The sequence below is a fragment of the Epinephelus moara genome, chromosome 8 (assembly GCF_006386435.1).
Source record: "Epinephelus moara isolate mb chromosome 8, YSFRI_EMoa_1.0, whole genome shotgun sequence".
NCBI lineage: Eukaryota > Metazoa > Chordata > Actinopteri > Perciformes > Serranidae > Epinephelus > Epinephelus moara.
This window is the reverse complement of record NC_065513.1, coordinates 22,437,993-22,465,141: the sequence shown is the minus strand read 5'-3', so window position 1 is coordinate 22,465,141 and position 27,149 is coordinate 22,437,993. Positions and strand designations below refer to the sequence as shown.

Genomic DNA, 27,149 nt, shown 5'->3' with positions numbered 1-27,149 from the left:
AGAAAAATCTTACATTTTAGATTCTTGAGGCCTTTGGTTTTTCCGCTGCCACTAATTTGCCTTTTTCAGTTGCAAAGACATATGACTAACTAAACTTTTACAACTGTCTAAGTCATTTACCTTGCATAGTGTTTGATGATTTAGTCTGCTCCTCAGCCGACTTTTGTTTCTGTGGAGGAAAATGCATTTGCATATTTAGTCGTGAAATCAGCTGACACTTTGTACGAGGCAATATATAAGTGGATGTTAGCTCATTGCAAGTATCATATCAGTATATGTTGGCAGATATATACAAGACATTGCAGTAGGGAAATGCCAGACATGATGAACGTAGTTTGTTCTTCAAAGGCCACTGAACATGAAACGACCAGTGACTTCAATTAGTCCTAATTTTCAATCCTAATGCAAAACACGTACTGTATCCACATCCAGAATTAAACCATAAGCCTCACCAGGTCTCCCAGCTCCTGTCCCAGGGCATCCTTCTCCTTCTGCACAGTTGTCAGACTCTGCTGTAAAGAGAGGACTTCCTGCTTTTGGGCCTCCAACTGTGAGCTCAATTCACTAACCTATAGCACACGTGAGGTAAAAATTACAGTGGACAAAAGAGATAAACAAACAAGCAAAGGAATATACTCATCAAGACAAAAAATTAAAGCTGGAGTGGGGGACTTTAACATAAAAATGAATGTCCGTTACGTTCAAGCCCTTGCCAAACAAGTTTTCACAATAATGCTGATTAAGCCTTTCGCCGCCTGGGAAAGTTCTCTGTATTTTGCAGTATGCTGGAGTTGTGGTGTCTGGTGTCTGTTGTGACATTCCTGCACTGGTGCACTGGAAGTGATGCATTTTACACCATACAGCCAGAGCTAAAGAGGGGCAGAAAGGGGAAGAAACAAGCAGCTAGGAGTATGGTGAGGGTGGACAATCCTAAGAAGCACTGAAGAAAAGTTTCTGGAGTGGAAGCTCCAGAAATAAAAGAAAAACTCTGCATTTAGAGGAAGCATTTAGGTGGGGGTCAGGGGAGATGTGGTGAGCTATCAGCACAAGTCAACAGTGTTTTTGTAAATTGAATTACTCTGAATGACAGGGAGGAGACAAAAGTCCTGCACGCCAGCTTCAACAAAACAATGACTGCCAATCATCCAAACATGCCACGATGACCAAACTACAGAATAAAGACACTGCTTTGCACAAACATGAGACACACTGTAAATGAAGTATTTCAAATGGTCAGGAGATGAATAGGAACCCACCTTTGCACCCTGGTCGGTCCCTTGGCTTTGAACCACTTCTAATTGACTCTTCAGGGCCACAAGCTCCTGGTTACCTTGTGCTATTTGGCTGCGCAGAGCCACCATTTCTGACATCTGCTCTTTGGTTTCTCTGTCCTTGTCTTGGGCCTGTTGTGCCAACATCTCTTCTTTCTCCTCAAGCTCCTTCACCCTAACTTCAGCAGCATGAAGTTTTCCAAGAACATCCTCCATCTCCACAAGGTGCTGCTCCTCTGTTTTTTCAACGCTGGACCGGAGCGACTCCTCCAGTCGCTCCTTGTCCTCAGTCAAGGACGACAGTTGTGCCTTCAGTGCCTGCATCTCCCGAGTGCAGGCTGCGACATCACCCTTGTGTTTGGCTCCAGCCTCCTCTAGAGCCAACTTGTGTTCCATCTTCAGCCTCTCTAGTGCACTTTTGGTTTCAATAAGTTCTTCTGTCTGGGCACCTGCGCCTTTGCTGAATGACACCTTCAGCTCCTCCATGGCTTGCTGGTGAGAGGCAATAGCAGATTCCAACTTGGAACGCCACAGTTCAATAGTGTCAGCATTCTCCTTCTCAGCCTGGCTTAAGCGCATCTGCAACTGCTCGTTGTCACCAGAGAGCCTTACAGATGCAGCCTGCAGCTGGGCAGCTGCCTCACTGTGGGTCTTTTCTTGAGCTTCTAGCTTCTCCTTGTAGTTTGCCAGCTCTTCTTGCTGCTTAGCCTCTTGAGAAGCCAACTGATCCCTCAAAGAGTTTATCTCTTCCAGAAGGGGAGAAAGAGCAGAGTCTGAGTCCTCAGAACCCTGCTGGGTCCCGAGACGCAGCTGCAGGTCAGCCACCTCTCTTGTTCGCTGTGAAAGGTCCCTCTCAAGGTCCATAATTCGGGATCTTTCCGACACAGTAGCAACCTTTAAAAGCAGAAATCTTATATTCAAAGATGTGTCCCAATCTGTCATACTGAAGCACCGTGTACAAACACTTAATCATACTTTACTGTTACTTAACAAATGGAAAACTACTTTGTAAAGTGCAATTACAGACAACAATGCACTTAATAGTACGACAACTGTTTAATTTGCTTGCTTAATGAGAAGTGCATGAAAAACACTGATCCTAAAACCAAGGTGTTATACTGACCTCTAGTGGCTATAAACGGTATGATCCAAATAATGGAAGTGAACACTGAAAGCATGTATGGAGCTATAGCTGTGTGTACAATATTTTCCACCATCCATTATGCTAACACTATTAATCACTGAATTAATGCCATTATTGACCTCATGATTTAGATGAGGCATGGACTAAGAAAAAAACCCTCTGGGAGTACTGATATGTTCCACTATTTTTATGTTAATCCAGTTACTTTAGCCTATGCTCCAAATCTATTGTTGATTCTAATCTTCTCAAACATGCATCTATTTTTGCTACCAACTAATATCTAGTTGCTTGGTTAATTAAATCATTAAATTAAAATAAAAATTTCTTGATAAGAACCTGTAGAAACTATGATCCAATTAGCCAAAACATTAACACCACTGACAGCCAAAGCGAATAATCATATCATTAGAATGCAACATTTTGCTGGGAAATCTTGGGTGTTGTCAATCATGTGGCTGACACTTGACGCACACCACCAATCAACTGTGATAGATCAAGTACACCCCCTTATGGCAGTCACCCCCAGGGGTCCTGTGTCCAGGCCTAGACAGGTCAGAGGCCCCGCCCTAGATCAGATTCAGCTCTGACCTGTCGAAGCCTGGACACAGGTTTGCTTGGGCTACCAGCACGTCACACAGATGTTCCATTGGATTGGAACCTGAGGAGTTTGGAGCCTCCAGCCTTCAGGTCTTCGACATGTCCCTTGGGCCATTCCTGAGCAGTTTTTGTGGTGTGACATGGAGCATGAGGGGTTGTATTTGGTCTGAAACAGTGTGGAGCGTGTCAAGTGGCATCCACTTGAATGCCAGGACCCAAGGTTTCCCAGCAGGACACTGCATTGTAACGAGATGATCAATTATTCACTTCACCTGTCAGTGGTTTAAATGTTTTGGCTAATCTGTGTATATTTTTCCTAATACCCCTTCTGACTACAATACCCTAGGGGAACACAAGGATGCATAGTCTGGGAGGTGGAGCAGGTTTTAGACTAGCAAAACGCAGGGACACCAAATAAGCAGGACAAATGGATGCTGGGAAGGACTGGGGAAGTAGAACATAGGATAATCGAGAAAATGATTCGCTGGGAAAAGGGAAAAGTTTGTCTGTCTGGTTAAGCAGTGATACTATTAAAGCAAGAGTGAGTTCAGGTAAATGCACAAGTAAAAGAGCCGTCACTCAAGACAGCTAAAAGATGCATGTGGTAATTTTTGGACAGTTTTAACAGAAGTCTGTACTTTTCAACGCGAAGAATTTTGAGTGCATCAATTTAAATGGAGGGAGGATTATACTTCAGAAATGGTTACAAAATTATTCTGTGACTAATGCCACAAATTGTGGTGCTACATTTATGAATCTAACTTTACCCTGGATGGACTGATTTAATCATTTAAATAAACCTAATAAATGCAATACTTCGATTTAAAGATTAAGAGTATTATTATTATAATGTGAAGCCTGAAAAATGCATTGGTGGGACTCAACACAAGCCCATACAAGGCAATGCTCCAGTTACTGCCCAGCACCTCTCTGCACCCCTTGCAAATTTTTTGGCCACTCTCCCCGGCACAGGCTCTCTTTTCCAACGCAGCACACTGCAGAGCAGAATTCATTACCCTAGTGTCTTCTAACTCTCTTTGGAGTTTCTCAGCTTTGGTCTTTTCAAAGAGTAGGCTCTGTTCAAGCTCCTTAATGTGGGCATGCTCCAGTCTGGTCTGCGTCTGTTAGTAAACAAGGGGGAGAGGAAGAGAACACACCAGTGCCACCATCACATGCCAGCCCAACGCAGACAGAGAGGGAGGGAGACAGGAGAGAGGATGGAGGGGTTTGGACAATGATTATGGTGATGTGGTATGTATGTGTGTGTGTTTGTGTATGAGTGTGTGGGCGGGGGATTGGGCAAAGGGTAAAAGGGTATTGGGTGGGGGTGGGAAGTGATGGATGAGTGAAAATGGGAAGAACACCCCATGCAGAACTTTCAGGCTGCACCATAAACAGCTGCACAAAGGGAATTTTGTGAGAGAATGGTGGGAAATACAAAACAAGCGACAAGAGAGGGGGCCATGTGTTATGGATGTGCAGGATGAGTATGTTGATGGAGGCAGTTTATAAGTAACCATGCAAAATTGACACCTGGTGAACAAAGCACATTGATTGTTATGATACAGAGAAAATTTGATAATGTGTATCAAGCCAGCAAATAAATTAATTGAAAATGACTTCACCACATCATGGAGAGAAAGCAGTGATGGCTGTTTCCTGACCCCTATATATGAATGCATTATTTTACAGAACATATCTAATGTTGCAGAATTGTCATGTTCACTTAACAATACAAAGTCAATTTAAAGACATTTAAATCCTGCATTGTAATGAAACCCAAACCCACATGATTATATACCTTACCAACCTTAAAGCCTGAAGCATTACCAATAACACACTGCTTTCTCGCTTTGGTGATGAGGCCATTGTCCACAATGTATATATTAACTAAGAAACCACCAGTTATCAGACCACCATGTGCAAGATTCGTGACCAACTTAATCAAAATCAATCAGCAAAACAAAAGCTGAGGCTGTCAGGCTCAAGAAACAGAAAGGATTCCCATTTAACTTCTTGCTATTGTGTCTTATGACTAAGGGTTTTATGGCAACTTACTGAGGCATTTCCTGGCACAATTTGTGTTTATTCTCTTACATGTTGCCCCGTGTATGTTCTCTTAAAAAGGGGAACAGCACCCATTTTAAATGTTATGCCAACAGCCTATCACAGGTCATACATTTGGTCCTCCTTGGACACAATCTGACAAAATGACAACATGATCTCACAGAAATACAAGAAGTGACCACAACCTCTGAGCACCACATTCTGCAATTACATGCGAGATGTAAGATCATTAAGTGATGTAAGTAGTTTCTTTTCACACAGGAAACAAACAACAGTCTCCCAGGTGAAAGTCCGGTGTTTCTTTAATCCATCCACAACTCCAGCCTACTCCCTAGAAAGAATTTCTCACGCTTTATACTACCTATGAGGTCTTAACCAACGTCCATTGTGTGATACACCAGGGAATTCATGTGTCCACCCTGACCAAGGATCCCAATTGACTTTCCATTAGCACTGTTTCTGTGGTGTCAATACGTGATTTTAGCACAATATGTGCCACCACCACGCAAAACAGTGTCGAGAGGCAGGAGTCATTTCACAAATTTCTGTGAGACCGGGTTGAAAAATGAACTGTTGTGCGTGCCTAACTAACTGATATATCACATTCAAAGTTAATGAATGTGGCAAGAAAAATGTGATTTTGAAACTACAATTCATTGTAGGGTTCACTGTACATTTCCTGGGTTCTTATATGCACTCACTGTTCATTGACCGTGGACTAGGTATAAACTATAATTTAACCTGGCACATCTATCCTTTAGTTGCAGTGGGCAAACTGAATTCAGGTCTGTGACTGGGCAGTGGAATGACAAGGGAGCATCTCCAGTGGTTCCATGCTGAGCACTGGACCAACACGAAAGACGAGAAGGAGAGGGAAGAAGAAGCAATAACACATCACATCACTGAACAGGGAGGCACCGAGGGTTAAAGCACAACATTAGTACACCTTCAACAGCTTGAAGTCAACAAAGCATTTTCTAAGTTTGGCCTATTAGGAGTGTTGTTTTATTTTGTTGGTGTCTTTCAAGCTGCATGCAAGTTTTTAATATATCCACAGCTGTGAGTAAGTCATAAACTGTTAGTATACAAGTTTGAAAAGAAGATAAAGGGATATTCTAACCCTGTGGCCCTCAATTTAAACATCTATTTTGAGCATGGAGGCCTTCGGGGGTAACTGAGATGGTCCCCTGTGTAGCACTGTGGAATAAATGACAAATCCTTTGATCAGATATGAACACAGATACCACTGGACCCCAATACTCTGCATATCATAACTTGGGATGAGAACATGACTCACTTGTGAGGACGACAACAAGTAATCAGAGCCTACTGTATTAAATAACTCTATAACATTATGTAAAGGAAAAAGCAAAACGCAGGTCCTTTTGGGACAATCCCCCTAGCTTTGATGATTAACACGGACAATATGAATAATCACTCCTATATATATTTCTATAATGGACAAACATTCAAAACAACATATAAAACATTAATCTCTATATTTAGTCTTTCACTAAACCAGTCCCAGAACAACAAAATCGAAGTGTAAACTGGTTAGTGAACTAAATGAATATCAGGCCTGGATACGTATGTTTCTAGTCTTTGCATAGCTTGGCCTTGTCATCAAAGACAGAGCCTTCCTGCACCAATGGGTGCATTTAACAGCACATCTTCTAACGCAAATTAAAGCCAATATCAAAGTGATACTGCAGAGTGAGTAGTGTCCACTGCTAAGATAAATGAGAGATAATGCAAATGCTCTGTCTGGGCTCAACTGTAGCTCTGTGACAAAGAGTACCAGTTAGTCTTGCGCAATCTTAAATTGCATTGGACCTGCACCCAAGGAGACACACTGATGTCAAGTTAAAAAAGAAAAGAAAAATAACCACTTTATTGTTATGGATATACAGCAAGGTGTATGTGAACTGAAACTGAGATTCAAAATTTAGATTTTCAATCAGCGTGACAACTGCTGAGTTTAAAAATCTACTTCTGTGTTTAGTACAAATAGAGATGTTTGGTTTGCAGTGATTTAATATAATTATATTGATGACTGTTTGTTTTTAAGCACAAATTCAATAAAACGTGTCAGTTGAAATGGTGTGGATCTGTGCTGTGCATTTACCTCCAGGTCTCCTTTGGTAATGCAAGCTTCTTCTACGCGGAACTGAAGGTCCTCCACCTTCCTATTCAACAGAAACAAAATAATCTTGCTCTCAACAAACTGTCCCCATAAAATCAAAACAATAAATACTGACTATCATGGGTGACTCTGTGTCTTTGACTGGTCATACCACTGGTTATCCTTACCTACGCTCCTCCTCCAGCTGATTCAGCAGCTCGACTTTGTCTTTGTCCGCAGCTTCTACCAAGGCACGTAAATGATCCATCTTGGCCTCCATCTTCAACAGAAAGGTTGATATTTGACCAAAAAAAAATCAATTTAGATGACAAGGCAACTCTAATTCTCAGAGTAATTAAGTATCCACATAGGGGTGATACAGAGTGTTAATGCTGAACCACTGGCTGAGCTGACCTGCTCCCGATCGTCCCTGAGCAGGCTAATTTCCTGCTCCATCTCTCCAACGTGGCCGGTGGCCTTGGCAACCTCGGCTCTCTCCATGTCCCTCTCAGCCATAAGCTGCTCAATATGCTGCTGCTTCTCCTTCAGCGCCTCCTGCAGGGCTGTGGTGCCCGATATCTTACGATTATACCGTGATGATGTCTCTGTTAGCTATGGAGAGACAGAATACAAGCAAGGTCAGACTGGTGAGTAAGCACAGCTTTCAAAAATGGATGAAACCGTGTGTGTCCATGTCCCACCAGGCCTGTGCGGCTGGGCTTGGCGCTAACAGAGGATGCCACAGAGCTCATGGTACTGATGGAGGAGGCACTAGGGCTCCGCTTTAACCCCGATGGTGTCGCCACTACCTTCCGAACGGTTGTTTTTGCTTTGGCTGGCGTCGTGGAGGGGAAGCCGATGCGTGTGACTTTGTGCACTGGAGCAAATAAGCCATACTTGGGTTGGCACTGGAAATATCTGGGGACACATAACGGAATACAATCATGATAATGGAAGTCAGAGTGCACATTTTTTTTAGTTGTTTATAAATCCAGTGGCTTTTCTACCTTGTGCCTGCCACTGCTCCATCATTCTTTCCTAAGGGCTCATCCAATTCCACGCCACACCACTCGCCTTTGGCAAAATCTGTTTCTCCAAGGAAACGTACCACTCCTGCCTTGGTACCACCAACCTGAGAAGAAAACACCAAACATTAGCCAACATTTAATCTCCTCAAAAGATAAGAGTGGCCTAAAGAGTAATCAGCTTTGCTTGGTAATAAACCCTGAGTGAGATAATTCCATCAAAGCAACAGAAACAAACATGTACCAGCTCTGAACAGAACGAGGCCAAACTGTCAACATGTGACACCAAATATGTTTTTTCTTCTTTCAATCATTTATTTTACGCACACTTATGCAAGATTGACATGAAGCAAAGTTTGGCAGTGAGCACTTTTCTTTGCATAAGAAATGTACAGGACTGCACTTAATAGTGTTAGGGATAGATATTTGGTGACATGAAGTGGAAGAGATCGTGTTTCATGTGGTAAGTTTTCTGAAATTATATCACTGATGAAGAGGAGGGTTCTGATAGGCCTTGGTCAGACGGCCAGTCAAAAACAGTTTTTTGACATATCCAGATTGATTTTAGATACACATGAAATGGTTTTCTTTTTTGAAAATCAGATCTACACTACATTTGGAGGTGGTCTAAAATTCCAGATTTCTACAGACGCATCTGGGTTTGGCTTCTCTAGCTGGTCAAATCATATTCAAAGTGTCATTAGTGTCACTCGCAACGTGACACACAATGACAATGTCAGATCCAGAGTGACTAAGTGCTGAGCAGAATCTATGACGCTACTTGCAGAGTGCTATGGAGAACAACACAGATGTGCTGCGCAGTGCAACTGTTTGGAGGGCACAATGATGAACCTCCATTTTTCATGCTTCGACGTTGGAAAGCTGCATCACCTGAGTAGCTGTGTAGTTACTGACACCTATTGTTTCCACAGCAGCTCATGCAGATAGATTTGTGATGTCTGGAAACACAAATCCCATCTCATCACTTGCAAATAACAGTGTGGACAGTTTGTCTCAAAGATCTGATTTGAGAAACAAATCTGATTTGCCTGCGGTCTGAACGTAGCCGTAGCCATATGCTAGAACATCCAGGAAAGAAAAAGACATCTTTATTCTGTTTGATAATGTAACAAACTTTACCAATACTCGGTCACCCATCTTCAGTTCCCTCTCCCCCTTCTTGACTGATCCAGTCTCAGAGAGGTTGGAGACAGATTCACTGTTCGTGCGTGCGAGGTTGGAGGATGGTGTAGCTGGTGTAGCTGGCGTAGCTGGCGTAGTGGTGGATGCCTTCTTGGTTGCCGTGGTAGTTGAGGGTAATGTTGATTTTGTGGTGGGTGTATGCGAGGCTACACTCCCAACTGAAGGGGTGGGTGATGCCGCGCGGGAGGTAGGTGCCGTCTGAGTTCCATTAGCCTCCCCCTCTGTGCGAGACAACTTTGATGGGCGGGTAAATATTCCTCGCAGGGGTTCACACTGGAAGTAGCGCACCCCTGCCACCGACCCATCATTCTTCCCGATTGGCTCATCTAGAACGATTCCTGCCCACTGTCCTGGGGCAAACTGTGCCTCTCCTAAAAACTGAATGTAGCCCGGCTTATTCCCATTCACCCATACTCGCTCCCCGATCTCAAAGTTCTCCCCAGCACCCTGGTCATCTCCTCCACTGGCACTTGCAGCTGATTTGTCGGCCGCAGCAGCTTTAGCGCCTGCTGAAAAATGAAGAGAGAGAAAGAGAACAAACAGTCTTAAAAATCCATCAAGTGTCAAAAATGCAGTGCAAAACATTGCAATATCATCCAAATTGTTTAATGCGCCTCTGTTTTTAATGTGCTCTCTTACTATCTTGGAAACCCTTCGTAAACCAACATTTCTACATGACTTCCAGTTGTCAGGGTCTTCAAATCAAATTCTACAGAGACAATAACAATGTTGTGGTGAGAGAAATCTAAATGTTTCAAAAGCTGGTTTTATTCATGTATATGATTTTGCTGAAGTTAAAAACACCAAACATCAGTTTGACTGAAGATGAAACCAATTGCTCATCTGGTTAATTTTATGTTAAAATATATATGAGTGCACAAAAAAGGTCTTGACTGTCATGTCATTTCTGGTGATTTAAGCCAGCATCTGAAATACCATAAGCCCAGTCAATTAACCTTGCTTTGTTAGCTACACCACAGTCTCCATTAGATGTAATTTATTTTTCTCCTTGTGGTTACATATTAAACTCACCACAAAGAAAACAACTGGATTTTAAACCTCACTGTTTGATGGGATGTTTACTGTGCTATGAGATAAAATAGCTGGAGGGCGTGTCTCATTTTTCATCTATCAGCTCTATCCACCCAATGAATTGAATGCCTTGTTTGGCTGTTCTAGCTGAAGCCTCCTGCAAACTGGGAAGACTGTCAAACAGAATGACCCACTTGGGATAAATAAGTTTTCTGAACTGAACTGAATTGAAAAGAGAGACTACTGCATGAACCCACAGAAAACTCTGTTAAGCTACAAGGTGATACAAGCTGGAAGCAAGAACAATGTAAAACAGGTGTGCCAACAAGTACAGAGAAAGTGTAACACAATGATTGACGTACTGTCACATTTATGAACCCTAGAGGAATGGGAAAAGACAAAATCAACTTGGTTCCACCACTCAAGGTCACATTGCACTGCCACAGGGGGGCAGCACATGGGAAGATTCTTACCTGTGCTAGGGTTGGTCTTGGGGGCTGCTGTCCCAGGTGGCCTAGCTATCTTGCTGGGCCCTTTGATCCCACTGGGCTTGGCTGTGCTCATGTTTCCTCCTGTGATCTGCTAGACCCACAAGGCTTGTGTCCGTCGGTGGGTACAGACTGACCCCAGACCATCAAAACAACAGGTTGCAGCTCTGTGACAGCAAAGCTTTTCTCTCCTCACCCAAATCAATTAAACAAAAAAATAAAAATAAAAACAAACAAAAAATGTTCAACAAAAAGAAAAACCAGGAAAAGGGAGGAGGGAGAAAAAGTGCTGCTCACAAGAAGGACCCTGTTTGGAAGAAAAAAAGAAACATTACTTGACTTCATTTAGGGCTACTACATTATATCTGTACTGAGTATTCAACCTATTAGCTAATTAACAAGACATTGAATTATTCAAGTTCATTATTCATTTAGAAAAATGTACTATTTGCTGATTTTTCCTGCCTCTGCTGTGGGTGGCAGTGAAAGCAGAAATTTCATTTGGAGAGAACTAATAAATGTCAAGTAGTACAGATATGCCTTGAAGACATTTCCAATGACTTTGCTTTTGGTGCTCTGTTAATGGAGGCATTTTGTTTCTGTTGTGACAACAAGCTCCTCAGCACACAGCACGCCACGGTAAAGACCTAAAAATACCCCGTCAAAGGCCAGCCGATATGCAGTCTATGTTACTGCCATCATGAACTTCTGAATAGCTCATCATCAGTGACCTTGACCATGATACACGCAGTAGTCCAAACGGTCTCTCGCTCAATCTGTGATTCTGGCATATAAAACCATGTAAGTCTGGTTGGCAGCTTTTTCTAAAACAGGATTATTGTAGAAACAAGACCACCATCCGCACCAGATTATCCCGTTTGTCAGATTACCTCCTACAGAAACTAGATTGGCTGAATGCACTATTCAAACACAGTCCCTGTGTTGTTTTTAGTTTGACAATATGACTGAGTGTGGCATTGAGAAAGGTTTTTATACACCTTGATTAATTAAATCAGGCTGGAGCAAACTGCTGACAAAATGCTGACGAGCTTTGAGTTTCAGGCCAATCTACTGTCAGATCTGTAGCATCTTTCTGCGTTTCTGCAGAAAATGTGCACAGAAGTCAAGGACACCAAGACTGATGCTTTATTGTGCGATCACAATCAGTAAGAGAAAACTACACGCATGGAACTTGAAGCACAGATGAGCTGCTTTGTCAACGACATAATCTAACAATTACTGGAATGTGTATGTGTACAAACATGCCTCTGCGATAACACCATATTACAGCATTACATTTGGTAAAAAGTTTGCGATTAGCAAAGAAATATTTTAGGAAAATATGCATAAAAGTGTTCATCAAAGGGGTTTTCCATATTACTGAATTTTGTTATTGAATTCCACGCACTTTTTATCTGCCTGTAAGAGAAAAGCATCTCTTTTGGATAGATATCAGGGTTGGTGTGAATTCTGTTCTTGGAATTTGCTTTAGCACCTTATGGGTGAGAACAAAGAGCTTACTTTTTGGGCTAATAAGGGTGAGTGACAATAATCATTAATGTAATCATTTTTTGTTGCACACCGCATGACAGTCCATTAAAGCAATGCTTTTACTTATCCTGAATATTACCACAGGCCATGTAAGTTGGCTTGGATATTGTCAAGGAAAATAGTTTCATATAATTATTGATTTTAATGGTTGCAGCATCCTGGGGCAGAGTAGCAAAATGTTTTGAATGTTCTAAATTGAGTGCTTGGTTGGAAGTTAGGTCAGTCTTAAACCCTTTAAATATACACCTATAAAATAGCAAATCAACAAACCCAGTGCCTCCTGCAAAGCCAAACTGTTAAGAGTCAGCAAAGACGCTTGACCTCACACGGGGTAGAAATGTAACATAGAACTTGTTCAACAGCATCATACAAACATACCTTTCATTCCTGAAAGGGCCTAAGAGCTACAGCATGTAGGCTCACCACAACAACCAAGAAGGCACGCTGTCACACACCCTCCTAGATATTTCTCAGCAGAGAATAAAGGGTGTCCATCAGAAGCCAGTGACCTAGTTCAAATGCAGCGTTCCAGTTTTCTCCCACTGTGCCTTTGAATGATACTGACTAGTGCCCTGGGGTCAGGAGGAGGCCAGAGAAAGAAAGCATTTCAATGGCCCAAGACTGCATCATGGAAATTAAAGTCACACAAAAAGTCCATATGTGACCATTTAAATCTTTAGCAATTCATTTAGCACAAAAACAAAAAATAAATAAAGAAAAAAGTCACCGTCTGTATCAATATCTCCTCTGATTGACCCATACGTCTGTGGAATATGACAAAAAGTGTTTCTAAAAAGTCAACTGTATTATAATGCCTTAGTAGAACATCACCGGGCTTTACTCAGACTGTCTTGTAAGCATTAACCGAGGATGTTTCAGCTCTGATTGGTGAGCTAAAGCAGTCGGCTGAAAATGATCCACTTAGTCTGGAGAATTTCCCACTACAGTGATGTTAATCTTTTGCCTCTGACTCTCACTCTAATCTGCAGCTAGGAGGAAAGCCAAATGCCAATGTTTTGCAAAAGTTTAAGGGAAATAAAATAAGGTTGATGTATTAAAAAGTAAAATTCTTAAATAGATTGAATTTACTTAGAGATAAGCTATACCCACATTCCTTGCAGTCTGGCTTAATTTTTTGTTTCCGATGTAAACACACAAACAGAAATGGCTGAGCAGATGTTAGCCTGTAAAACAGAACTGAGATTTACTGTACTTCTCAAAATGACTGCATAGACATAATCAACTTCCATGTTGGTCATGGAAGAAGTTTATGTGGTCAGAGTCTGTTGGACACACTTTGTGAGGATGTCACTGTTCTCCATTACTGAAAGCATATTGGGGAAAAAAATCCTACAGAATAAAACTAAATGAATCTGCAGATGAACACTGCTACATTAACTTGCTGACTATCCAGGGCGCAGTACTTCCACCCTAAATACTTCACTTAAGCATATCGTGCTGACTACAGGAGTGCAAAACCACTTATGATACAGACGTCAGATGAGTCTGCCTGCATGTTTTGTAATAACAGTCAACAGCAACAGCATTTCAGCCTCCCAAGTATTTGTTAACTGATGGGAGGGTGTCACTGGTTACACAAGCCAGGGGGCTTTCATTCCACTCTGTTTTTCTGTAGCCTAATATTAGTCGGTGACTACAAGAATATTGAAGCACAAACAGGTTTCATAGGAATGTTTTTACACAAAGTCCAGCAATGACTGATCTGTCTACAGTCTGAGCTGCTGAGGCATCCCTCTCAATTTATGCTTCTCACAGGGAGTAAGCAGGACATTTTTATGAGATCTGTAAGACTGATACAACAAACTGACAGCTAAGTTTTGCCAAAAAAGAACAACAACAGCAAAAAGAAGCAGGCCTTTATGTCATCAGAGGTGTATACTGATGTAATCCGTACTCCTACACTCTGCTTTTGTCATCACAAGGCCAAGTCGAGCTCTGGTTCTTCCTTTTTGAGGAAACATCTGCTGGGATGATTACGTAGGCCCCTGCTGGCACTGACTGACAGAGGAAGGTGTAAAAAAGCAACAGGACGTGAGCTCAGAATAAAGAGCCTGAGGCATCCTGCGTCCTCAGTGTCTGTTAATTCACCTGTTTTCAATTTAACAACCCTCACTGCCACAAATGAGACATTAAACCTTCCTTACAAGTTAGTACAAATAAACACTGCCCAGTCCTATACAGAACCTGGCGCTTACAATTGTGCCCAAACATAACTGAGACCTGAAATAATAAAATGTATGGTTGCGTGGTCAAGTTTCCACTGTGGTCCAATGTACAATCCAGACTTTCCAGAGCAAATAAAGCCTCTTCAGCTCCAAGACCTAATGTAAAACCATGCCTGATGGTTTCCACTCCAGTGGGTTACATCAACTAATGTGATGCATGTATGACAAAATTATAGTTATACATGTTTATCTGACTTCTCCACAAATGTAAGCCACTCTCATATATCCAGAGCCATATAGCAAAGTTCAAAAACAACAGAAATCTCAAAGTTTCAAGTGATATTGCCTTTCCAATTCCTAAGAGCTTTAGTCTAGTAAATCAGTCCAAACAAGTTTAACTGCTTTTAATCTGAAACAGACAGGCTTAATGATAAATGCCTAAGTCACGCCTTTAAACCGCAGACTCTATCATCGCACCTCTGCTTCACTGACACATTTCTCAGTGTATCTGTGCAGTTTAGTAAGTTATCCTGTAATTTGGGAAACGAATTGGCCTTTTAAACGTGCCTCGCCTTGTTGCCTTTATCAGAAGCTAACGGACTGAGAGCTGTCGATGAGGTGGCACATCTGGGTAAGAGAGGAGCCTGTAAAACACACCATAGCAGCTAACTTACCTCACTAGCTACATCGGCGTCTCTGGTGAGACAATATCCAGTTTATGATGAGTTAAACAGGTAACGTTAACATCCACATGTTCAAACACCGGACTAACACACTGGTGTAAGCACACCGACTGGAGCAAATTCCCCAAGTCCAAAAGTCTCCGCAATGTCACCGGAGCTCCAGCAGGGCACACTGCTGCTACAAGTTGGGAGTCATCATAACAAATTGTTACAGATTAGATCACCTGTAAAGATAGCCTGCCGTATAACGTTGTTGTAATAAGCAGTCCGTTGACTGTGCTGTCACCTCCAAATGAACCCCAAGCTGTTATCACGATAACAATAGGCGTGATTAGTTGCTAAGTAATGTTAGCAGCGAGGCCCGAGCAATACGGCGAACCGGTGGTCGGCACCGAGAGGACTGGTTAGCTAGGTTAGCTAGCTAAACTAACACCTCAACTGCCGTCTACACCACATGAAGCACTTCCACCTCGCGCGGTTAGTTTCCTGGTTTATCAGCGGCAAACGGACGAGCAAGTTTGTGGAAATACGTGACCTCGGCGTGGGCTAGCTAATACTGACCTGATGTGTTTCTGTACAGCCTACGTCTCCTCAGGAAAAAATACACAGCTAGCAGGCTAAGTGGAGAACTACGACGACTAACTGCTGGGTTTAGAGACGGGCAGGCACAGCCCAGTGTGTGAGCTGTCTGTCCAACGGCCGACGGGAACGTCAACGATAGGTGCCGACCAAAGATGATATGTTCAGTGAGATGGGACACTCCTTCACTTCTGAGAGCAGCAATTTTCGGACAAAAAACTTTACTGTTACAATTAGGAAATGAAAGAGAGTCACTTAAAACTACATTTGGCTTATATTTTCCTGGAAAGCCACAGATTTTTACTACAGGAGTGGTTCAAATGTGGTAATATTGTCAAACAAACAATGTTCAAGCACACAACGTGCAAGTAGGGAAGTAGTGATTAAGCATACAGTGCTGTATCAATGTTTAGGATTGGACCAAAATATAATAATAATACCAGAATTTTAAGATCAAATCTGAATTCTGACAAAAAAAGCAAAAATTTATTCTAAAAAATCCGAGCAGTTAGAACACCAAGATAATAATAGACAGCATTTTGACTTAGAGAGGAACGCCACCTAAATTAAGAATTCCAATATTATTTTTTAATGGCTTTGGGAAGTTTAATCAAAATTGGTGAACATGAGCTACTCTCTTTCAAAGCCAACTTGTGATGTCATTAAGTATAAACTGTGCATTCCAATACCCATGCTACCATACTATATAGTATGTCAGAATGAGATTTAGCATACCAATACATAGTGTGTCAAATGCAGTATGCCAAAAATACCAGGATGTTCTACTACATCCGGTCAGATTTTCTAGTATGCAAGCCAGCATGCTTTTCTGTCTGTTCTGACCCACAATCCTTTGTGCAGCAGACGATATGTCACATCGACTGAGCCACAGATGACAGCTTGACAGCTGATTGACAGCTGTCAGAAGTCGCAAATGATGGATGACAGTGCATTTAAGTAACCAATGACCAGTGGAATAGAAATAAAAGGAGTGCTTTTTGTTTAAGTGAACAAAATAATAATTTGAAAGCAAGAGGGTCAAAGTTCAGGGCATAACTTTGTGAGAAAGTAGTATGTCCCGATTGTGTGCATGTATAATATATAATATTGTGTAACAGTATGTACTTTTTAAAGGCAGCTTCAGTACATACTAGAAGTAAAAGGAAAAGTATGCGATTTGGAACACACCCTCTTTAAAAGCCTGAAACCAGACATGTTAGTCTCAAACTTGTGATGTCAAAGGGTACAAAGTCTGAAGATGCTCCATAGACAATGAATGAGGGACTGATTTTTTGCACACACAATGTTTGGTTTCTGTTTTTTCTTATACCCAAATGATTTTTATTCTGAGACAGAAAATGTACCCATATACTCAGAACAATCCCCTGGGTGCTCTCAGTGTTGTCTATAACAGTGGTTCCCAACTAGTCCAGTCACAGGGTCCAGATTTCTCCTTAGTCATTAGCTCTAGGTCCACACAGTTTAATACATTCAGTGTCATACTTGCGTTTGGCCATGTCGTTGAGCTAGTTTGCTGTCTCTGTCAAGTAGCTGTCTGTCACTCACTCTACAGCAGGAAACTGCAATTCAGAATAAAAGCTCAGTGCCAGAAATTCACTTAAATGCAAATTAATTAAGGTCCCGCAGGACCTGCAGCCCACCAGCTGGGAACCACTGATCTAGAACATATTTCACCATCCACTATCTGTGGAGCTCAGCTCTTTATACTCACTGACATCACATTTTTGAGTTTTAGCACTCTGGCTTTAGGATTTGGGGGAAAGTTGTTTATGTTTACTAATATTTTCAGACTGTCTTAGCCCAGAGGAATAAGATGTATGAATTTTAAAAACAGGCATAGTTCACCTTTAAATGTAGAATATGAAGATGAATTGTAAAAGTCTACAATGTAATAGCTTTATTATGAAGATGTGAGTACACACCATCAGTCTCACATGACTTTGCAAGGGGTTAATCCTTAACCCATCTGTCCTTCTCCTGACATTCCCAGAGGCTTAGCTCAACCAGACACAAATGAGCTTGTGTATGCGTGTATATTTGCATAAGTATGTACTGTATGTAGGCGTACGTGAGTATTTAGTATGCAAGTCATTTCCAAGTCTAAGTGCAAATATTGTCTGTGGATGCGAGTGTTGGTGTGTACTGTATGTATTTGGAATATGGACTGAACAGTCATAGAAATTAATGATTTACATAACACTCACTATATTGGGACTCAAACAATAGGGAATGTTTTTGCTGTAAATAGAATATTCTCCATTGGATCTGTGAAATGGTTAGAAATGACAGTTTTCATGCTCCAAATTCATTATATTCAAAACTGCTGAATGTGTAAGAATAGTATTAGTATCCTTGTATTCTGCCAACCATGACTGACTGACACTCAAAGGAGAAAATTAACTCTATTTCAGCTATGATATGAATCTATTTGATGAATGGTGAATGAATGAAGACAAAATGTACACCGAGCTTGATAGTTGTTGCAGTGCAGTTTCAATTAAATGGCATTCATTTGCAATGTGCATTAAAATCAGCAAGTGAGCCGATTATGGCGACAGAGGGCCAACTTGTTTACTGAGCTCTGCTAAAGATGGCTGACAATCAACTATATACTGTTACCTCAAATATTTGGCCATCAACATACAACAAAATGAAATCACCCCCACATCTAGCCTTGGCTGCCAGATGAAATAACGCACTTAAACAAATTAAAGTATGTTTACTTCATGTTTTTAGAGCCATTCAGTGACAAAAAATATAAAAACCCATTCAAAGACAATGATGTTAAAATTAATACAGGCCAGGGAATGACCATTTTACAAGTTTTACAATAAAATAAACAGCAGGAGAAACGCAGCTGCTACAAAAAACTGAGACTAAATGGTCAAAACCAACAAACTGCTACAGCATCCCTCAATGCCCCTTCCCCTTTGTATGTTTACAGATCCAATGTATATACACAGCCATAGACATTCAGTTTGGTACAAAATAATAGACAGCTAAAAAAATGCTGATAGGATGGTCATGAAAATGAAAATAGAAGTTTTTGGTAAAAGAAAAATCCATGTATCCTTGTGTTCCGAATGAAGACAGTCATTTTTTATTTTTTCTTGGCCAAACTTCGAGGGGAACTTTTAAGCAAGTCTCTGATCCTGAGGTACGTCCCTGTGGCTTCGGCAACTTCTGTGAACTCTGGTGTGTCTTCAAATGGAACGATGCCAGCTGCAAACTTGCTCCGATGAGGAACAGCTGTTATCCTCCCATCAGGTTTAGGAGAAGCACAATCTCCAGCGCCCCCATCTAAGAAACCTAGATCAAGGATCTGTGGGTTGTCTTCCTGGCTTTTGATTGGATCAGGACTTTGTGGGCTATCCTCTTGGGATTTTACTGGACCAGGACTCAGAGGGCTGTCCTCTTGGGATTTGACTGGACCAGGACTCAGAGGGGTGTCATCTTGGGATTTAACTGGACCAGGACTCAGAGGGGTGTCATCTTGGGATTTGAGTGGAGCAGGACTCAGGGAGGTGTCATCTTGGGATTTAACTGGACCAGGACTCAGGGAGGTGTCATCTTGGGATTTGAGTGGACCAGGACTCAGAGGGGTGTCATCTTGGGATTTAACTGGACCAGGACTCAGGGAGGTGTCATCTTGGGATTTAACTGGACCAGGACTCTGAGGGCTGTCATCTTCGACTTTAATCGGTCCAGGGCTTTGAGAGGGAATCTCCTGAACCATTGGTACCCCAGTTTGACTTTCACTGCTATGACCAATTTCTACAGGTGTCGTTAGGTCCATTGCTTCACCAGCCTCCTCTATTTCTGAATCGACACGCGCAGGTGTGGACACACTTGGTGTGGACACACTTGGTGAACTGGGTGCAGGCGTTCCCGCTGCAGGTGTCTCACAGTCGCTATTAGTGGCAGTTTCAGCATTTTCTAGAGCTGCCCATATCAGCCTCTGCTGCTCCTCCAGTTCCTCCAGTGTCAACTCATCTTCTGTTCGCGCAGTCTCATCAGCCACTACCCAGTTATGCCCTCGTAGAGCTGGAGAGCCGTTGGTGGGTGTGGGAGGAGGTGTACCTTTAGGGAGAGGTGGGGGAGTGGGTGTAGCAGGTGGAGTGCCGTGGGGTAAAGGAGGTGGTGAACTGAAGCAAGGGGAGCCAGGGGGCAGCGGAGGTTGGAACTGGAAGTCACCTGGGCCGTGATAAGGTGTTCCTGGATCTGAGGGGAGACACCCAAAGATTAGAAGGCAATAAAGTGACCCAACAAAGAGGCAGCTGAGTCAAGTGTTTCTGTGCAATATTCTGCATTTCAGCTATGAACAATATCAGATCTGTTTTACAATGTGGGAAGTATGACATCTAGGTGTGCCGGATATCTTTATATGGTCATCTGCTCCAGGAACCCTACTACTACCCTAGTGTTTACATTACGTAGCCTGCACTGCTAAATGAAGTTACACGCTAACGTCATGGACACATAAATTCTTGGTTTTGTATGTAACAAAGTACTTTTACCCAAGTACTGTACTTAAGTACAAATTTGAGGTACTCGTATTTTACACGAGTCTTTATTTTCATGCCACTTTATACTTCTACTCCACTACGTTGCAAAGGGAAATACTGTGCTTTTTACTTCACTGCAAATATTCAACAGTCTTAGTTACTTATTACTAAGTAATTACTTCAAAAATTAGGATTTTTGCACAAAAAATATAAGAAGAGCACATAAAATATGTCTTGTTGTAAATTAAACTACCCAATAATTTATACAAGTACAACTAAAATGATTAGTTGATTAATGACAACACCAACCGACAACTTTTTAAATAAACATTTAAGTAATTTTCTAATTTCATTTAGAGCGATTTTGTGTTTTCTGCTTATTTTTTAAGATTTTTTTTATGCATTTGGTACTTTTAATTTTAATACAATGTGGTATTAGTGCTTTTACTTGAGTAAAGCATTTGAATACTTCCTCCACCAACGTCAGAGAAACATGTAATCTTGGTTGTTGATGCTAATTCCTGCCTGATTTCGAATCAAATTCCTGCTGGACCACGTCCAGTTGTCTTTAGAAGATTTTACTGGTTATTTTTCACTGTTAAAAGGTCCACTATTTTCTATTACAGTCATTCCCCGGCTGTGCCGATGATACAGAAGACCTGGAAACACTGCCCAATCTAAGCAGACTGCTCTTTTTTGGGAGGGAAGCTTAAAGAGACAGGCACTAAAACAGACCGTTTCAGACAGAGTGTGAACACAGGTGTTCCAGAAAAGACAGTACAGGGAAAATAAAGTGTTTTTGACCATTAAAGCACGTAAACATGTTCAAGTAGAAACCTAAAATGCAAGTATGAACCTGAAAATGAACAAAGAAGGTCTTCTGTAAGATCAAGAAAATTAGTTTACTGCTACAGTTTTTGACTGTTATCTGTAAGACACACAATGATGTGCCTACTGAAAAAAGTGATTAACAGTTACCCGATTCAATATCCATATCCGAGCTCCTATCTGAGTTCCGATCAGGACTGGTCCTTGTTCTCTTCCTTCGCTGTGGAGATGAGTCAGATTCATGCGGCCTCTTGTTGCAGGTGGCACCGGGCTGTTGGCAAGGAGGGATGACACATGGAATGAAAATATTGAAGGGCTCTTACCAGATGAACAGTTCTCACTCTTCTCATTATCCGTGCCAGTGAATTCATTAAGAACAGAAATTCAAAAATCCAGAGGCTTGAATGACAGAGAGGTCTTTGCACATAGATTAGTATAAATGGTGGAATATGAATAATGGGCATCTGCTACATGTTAACAGCATGGACTTTTGCTCAGAGCAACCTGGCAGGCTGAGGCCACCCATCACACACACTGAATGGTATTTTTCTTTCTTTTACACAATACAACAAAAGGTGTGTGAGAATCACACAAACAGTTGTATCCTTAATGTTGCTCTACAGTTTTTGCGGAATATATCATTTTTTGCGTGCTTTTATCTTTACAGTTCTTTCATAATTGTTTGTATTTCTAATCTGTCCTATGTTTATTTATATTCATTGTCTTTTTATTTGTCTTAGATGAGAAAGATGCAGACACTGACATTTCCATGATTTTATGAGTGAATAGCAAACAGTGTAGATGGGGTTGAACAAAGTGGTGTGACATTACAGGATTTCTTTTCATTATTTCCTCACCTTATGAAAACATGATGCATTTACCTATACTCTTCTCTTAAGGATCAAGATCAAGTATTGAGATTTAGAGGAACACACAGCCCCAGAGCTTTTAAAAGGAATCTTTATTGACGATTGTCAATAGACAGAGTGGTCTGGGGCCAATGTGCTGTTTCATTGTGTATTTTACACGCACAGTGTGAGCACTCGAATCTTGGCTGGACAATCAGACCACACAGTGTGAGCACAATAATCGTGAGCTTTGGCTTTACATTACAGATGATTTACTCGTACAGTGGGAGCTAGAAATAACCATCATTTCTAAAGCATGCTCAAATTGTAAAGTGTATGCACAGCTTTAGGCACTGGCTGCACTTTCAGACCCAGAGGCTACTTCCGCTTCTTTTCTAGAATTTATGATAAAAAAAAACAACAAAAAAAAAAAAAATCTTCCATTTTAAACCACAGTGGTATCATGAAGAAGTGCATGTCTTACAAATAATGCTTGAGGTGTTTGCAAGTGTTGACATACAATATCCACAAAGTTTGGTTGAAACTGTTGTTACTGGAACCTACATGTTCTGAAAGGAAAACCCAACCACTCGACAGACTTTAAGATAATTACCATAGGGAAGTTGTTGGACAGGTAGGCTGCATAGTTTTGCTTCATGTGACTGGACTGCATTGGAATAGATCCGAACTGCATGAACTCCTGGAGGTCAGAAGAAAAGAAAGAAAATGCGAGATGCTCAACTTTTGTAAAGATGTCCTGCCACCTAAAACGGCCATTATGATTAATACACAAATTCATATTATAGTATTTGCATAAATAAACGATCTTAAAGGTACACTATGCAGGACTGTCAATTACTTTTTGTAAGACACTTGCCAGTAAGTTAAAGTAAAAGCCTGATTTTTGACTACAGATATAAATAAAACAAATATTAATATAACCATAATATAATTCAGACACCTGGATTTACACATAGTATATATAAATAGCAATGTATTCAAGAAAAGGATTATAGTGTAGAACTTACATCTTTCATGTTGTGTGATGCAGGTACGTTGAAGCCTGGAAAATCCACCAGTTTAGAAACATCATAAGAGATGTTTTGGGAACTGGTATTGTCTGTTACGTTACCATCATTTGAAACTAGAAAAGAGAAAAAACACACAGATTTTAGCCCAACCTTTGTGTATATCAGTAACACTCATGTTTTGTGGTAGTTCACTCAAAGAAAAATCTGTTTCTATTAAATTAAAACGTACCATTTCCATCGTACAGTGTTAAGCCCGAGTATTCCATCTCTGCCTCTTTGAGCCAACCGGGCGGGTAGCCGAGCTGCCTCATGCGATAAATGAGAGGAGGGAGGGTGTTGCCATCGATTCCCAGCGCTGACAACAGCTCCTCACTGTTCAAAAGGCACAACACAGTGGAAAACTTTAAGTTATTAGGGTTAACTTTTATCTAGAACAGATACTGCACGTGATTAAATGATGTTTGTGACTGTTGTGTGCAAAATAACAATCTTACCTCATGACTCCAGGTTTGTATTTACTAAACCGCTCCTCTACTTCATCAGCATGGTATCGCTGGTTACTCTGCATGCCCTGGTTGTTGCTCTGATTAAACTCCTTTCTTCTCTCATTAATTGCAGCCATGTCTTTAGGCTAGGGAGGTAAACACGTATGAATTAAGTTCTGACTGATGTTTAACTTGGGCTCATACCATATTAACATTTGCTCTCACCTTGGGACAGTCTCTCAGCTGATGACTACTCAAGCCACAGTTGAAACACATGGATTTGGGTCTGCAATGAACACAACAGTGATGGGCTCATTATGCAGTTATATTCCACACAGCAAAGAACCACCACAAGTCAATATAGAAAATAAAGCTTCATTAATAACCCAACATGCCTTTTGTCTTTCATTTCTATCTCCTGCCCATCTGTGCCGAGGACTTGGTTGAACACCTGGTGATAGCTTTGCAACAATTCAGGAAATGTTATCATGTTTGCGCAAAACAAAGGGACAAATTCTTTATCTTATCAACTTCAAAACCTTTATAAAAGTTTTACTTATATGCTGGATATTTTACAATATACTCCCACATTTCAAATCCAGACATCCTTACTTGAAAGAAAACAAAATAGCCCATGATAAAAAGTTCTCAAATGTGCAACACATGCTAAAAACAGATGACCTGACAGACTAGACAGTTGATTTTTGATGACGTGTCAATGTATCCATTTTAAGGATACGTTGGCACATCCCATCCATCCGTCAGCTGGGGGTTTTCATTCACCAGAGGCTGTCCAAGTTTATCAACACTGAATGTGGTGAAATATAAGACACTTCCAACCACCTACGAGACAGGAAAATGAGAACAGAGTTTATTATTGTGGGTTAACATAGTAGGTAGACGTCTAATTTTCTTTTCCATGCAGCAAGAAACTGTGTGATATGTTAACCACTGAAAATAACAATAAGAACTCACTTTAAATGCTTCTGTTGTTGTTTTTACGCTACAGGAAGAGGACTTCTGCGGATCTTCCTCCAAAGCAAAAGCTGCATTCTTCATAAAAGATAAAACATGTTTGTTTTCAGCAAAGTAACAACAGTATCAATATAAACCACAGTAAAATACATTCTGCGTAAATACCTGAGGTTTCATTTGATAGATGGAGTTTTTCTTTTCATTGTTCGGTTTCTGGTGCTTCAAAATCACACTGCAGATGCAATCTTCAATCTCTTGACGACACTGCCTAAAGGGGAGACATTTTTTGTTTTTAGTTAAGCATCATTATTTATAACATGTTGTTATAGAAACTCGCGATTCGGTGCGTACACAGCAAGGTAATTAATATGCTGTTATTTCATCTTGATAGCAATAATGTAAAAACTAACACAAGTGTTGCAAAATGTTGTACTTCTAAAATTAGCATGGTTAAAAATGTTGTTTAGGGACTGTTAATTATTTATGAGAGGGGAGAGGGTGGTGTAAAATGGGGAAGGCACTTCAAATATTTTAAAGCACTGGGGAGGGAGTTATGTTTTTTGATTTGGCTTCTGGTCTTTGCACACTAAATCCATTTGTTCATCCCAAATTGTTGCCCTGTCATTCATTGTTGCTGGAAAAAAAATACAATCTCATGTTGAGTCAATCATGTTTGCAAACGGAGTCCAAAACTTTGGTCCCTCATTAAACTTTTGAGAACAGGTTCAATTTTCTACATTTTTCATATCCATCAGAAGCCTTTAGAGACATTTGATCAGAAATCAGTGAAGAAAATATGCCGGCGAGTTTGAAGTGGGTTTGAAAAGCATTCATTCATTCATTAATTTTCTGTAATCGCTTATCCTGTTGAGGGTCGCAGGGGGGCCGTAGCCTATCCCAGCTGACATTGGGTGAGAGGCAGGGTACACCCTGGACAGGTCACCAGACTATCGCAGGGCTAACACATAGAGAAAGACAACCATTCACGCTCACATTCACACCTACGGGCAATTTAGAGTCACCAATTAACCTGCATGTCTTTGGACTGTGGGAGGAAGCCGGAGAAAACCCACACTGACACAGGAGAGAACATGCAAGCTCCACCTAGGAGGGCTCCCCCACCCCGGGTTTGGACCAGGAACCCTCTTGCTGTGAGGCGACAGTGCTAACCACTGCACCGCCATGCATCTTTATAAATCTCCAAAATCACCCCATTTATCACAGCCACAAACTGTGAAATATGGTTATTTCTGACAGAAGGAGGGTCATGCAATTCCTCCCAGTCACTCAGGGATGCTTAAGAAAAAATGTCTGCAACTCCAGGGAGGGTTGTGACATAAAACAAAACCAAAGTCAAACCCCAGCTACCCCTCTACTCTGATAAATAAAACACAATCCCCTATAACAACAAACTTAACTTGACATTTAAAAGAGACAGATGTGACAAAACTGCCGATGTGAACCACAAGTGAGCAAAACCCATTTGACTACTTACTTTGAAATGACGTTGTTTGTGTAAAGGATCTGAAGAGCTGGTCCGTCGATGTTGACATCTTCAACTGTGATGCCGCTGTGAAGTCAGAGGACAATGTAAGATGGTTAGCAGGGTGTCTACACTACTTATTTAAGCATCACAGCAAAGCATTTTAAGTAGAATATATGTGGTCTTGTGCAGATGTAAGTGTTAAGTAGGACTATGGTTATTAGAGTCAATCAACATTTTGCCAAAAGGTAAGTGTAGGTATGAAGTAAAGTGACAATATTATAGTTTTTAAAGATATTTAACATTAGAAATGTGGACTTTTACAAAGAAGGGCTTCACTCATTTTCACAAAAAGAAATTACAATGGATACATTAAATTAAACAAGATGTTTGAAGTAGTCAGATGTAAGACTATTTAATGCCTTTTAAGTCCTTATTGTTGTAACATTGGAGTTAAGACATTTTGAGGCGTTATATTTAAGGACCTGTAAACACCCTGGTTAGCGGGTGATCAGTTTCGTTTCATTTGTTGTGCGCATTAACTAGTGTCAGCTAACAGTTACCTTGGTCGTGTCAGGATGTTCAGCTTTCTTCTTAACCCTTTATGTAACCTGCGAGTTAAGGAAACAGACAGAGAGCCTACAACACATCCATCAGCAGACATTTACAGTTGGTAACTTTTCTGTTATTTGGTTACGGTGCTAGCAGCCGTTAGCCGTTGCTAAATCCACAGTGCTAGCACCCAGTGAGACACAAGGATATTCTCCTCCGTGAGCCGCTGGATGTAGTCATCACACTCCTCCAGTCTGCTCCGCAGCTGGCTCGCTTCGTCCTGCTCCTCTTCATCATCTGTGAAGCGGATATGCGCCGGGATCGGCGGTGCGGAGTCCTCGAGCTGCTCAAAGAGCTCACTGTCACCGAAGTCTACTTCAGCCATTTTTACCCAGCTCTGTGGTTCAGGACCGGGGGTCAGAGGTCAAAGCGACTGTTCTTTGTATTCATTGGTCCTCCGCATGTCACGTGGT

The 27,149-nt window shown here is 41.2% G+C and overlaps 2 protein-coding genes across 8 annotated transcripts in view; both read right to left on the bottom strand.

Annotated features, from left to right (window-relative positions):
• clip1a (CAP-GLY domain containing linker protein 1a) overlaps positions 1-16,089 on the bottom strand; it is a 30,636-nt gene extending 14,547 nt beyond the window's left edge. For 2 of the 7 annotated variants that reach the window (XM_050050177.1, XM_050050183.1), the window contains exons 1-12: positions 15,931-16,089; positions 10,935-11,256; positions 9,367-9,938; positions 8,209-8,333; positions 7,903-8,119; positions 7,616-7,813; positions 7,390-7,481; positions 7,205-7,265; positions 4,029-4,133; positions 1,257-2,165; positions 453-569; positions 121-169 (exon numbers count right to left, since the gene is read on the bottom strand). In XM_050050177.1, coding sequence (XP_049906134.1) covers positions 121-169; positions 453-569; positions 1,257-2,165; positions 4,029-4,133; positions 7,205-7,265; positions 7,390-7,481; positions 7,616-7,813; positions 7,903-8,119; positions 8,209-8,333; positions 9,367-9,938; positions 10,935-11,025 — 2,536 coding nt within the window. In that variant the 5' untranslated portion in view covers positions 11,026-11,256; positions 15,931-16,089. Of the gene's footprint in view, positions 1-120; positions 170-452; positions 570-1,256; positions 2,166-4,028; positions 4,134-7,204; positions 7,266-7,389; positions 7,482-7,615; positions 7,814-7,902; positions 8,120-8,208; positions 8,334-9,366; positions 9,939-10,934; positions 11,257-15,360; positions 15,383-15,593; positions 15,616-15,930 lie in introns of those variants that run through there. The other 5 variants (XM_050050181.1, XM_050050180.1, XM_050050179.1 and 2 more) reach the window with 5 other exon arrangements.
• A 2,300-nt stretch (positions 16,090-18,389) lies between these two features.
• Positions 18,390-27,072, bottom strand: zcchc8 (zinc finger, CCHC domain containing 8). The gene is made up of 14 exons (XM_050051532.1): positions 26,887-27,072; positions 26,688-26,730; positions 26,137-26,211; positions 24,807-24,909; positions 24,642-24,719; positions 24,406-24,509; positions 24,062-24,127; positions 23,892-23,952; positions 23,676-23,812; positions 23,411-23,553; positions 23,179-23,294; positions 22,764-22,850; positions 21,453-21,573; positions 18,390-20,190 (listed from the first exon to the last, which is right to left on the bottom strand). The coding sequence occupies exons 1-14, from the start codon at positions 27,059-27,061 to the stop codon at positions 19,070-19,072; spliced, it is 2,430 nt and encodes an 809-aa protein (XP_049907489.1). The 5' UTR covers positions 27,062-27,072; the 3' UTR covers positions 18,390-19,069.
• Between the last annotated feature and the right edge of the window lie 77 nt (positions 27,073-27,149).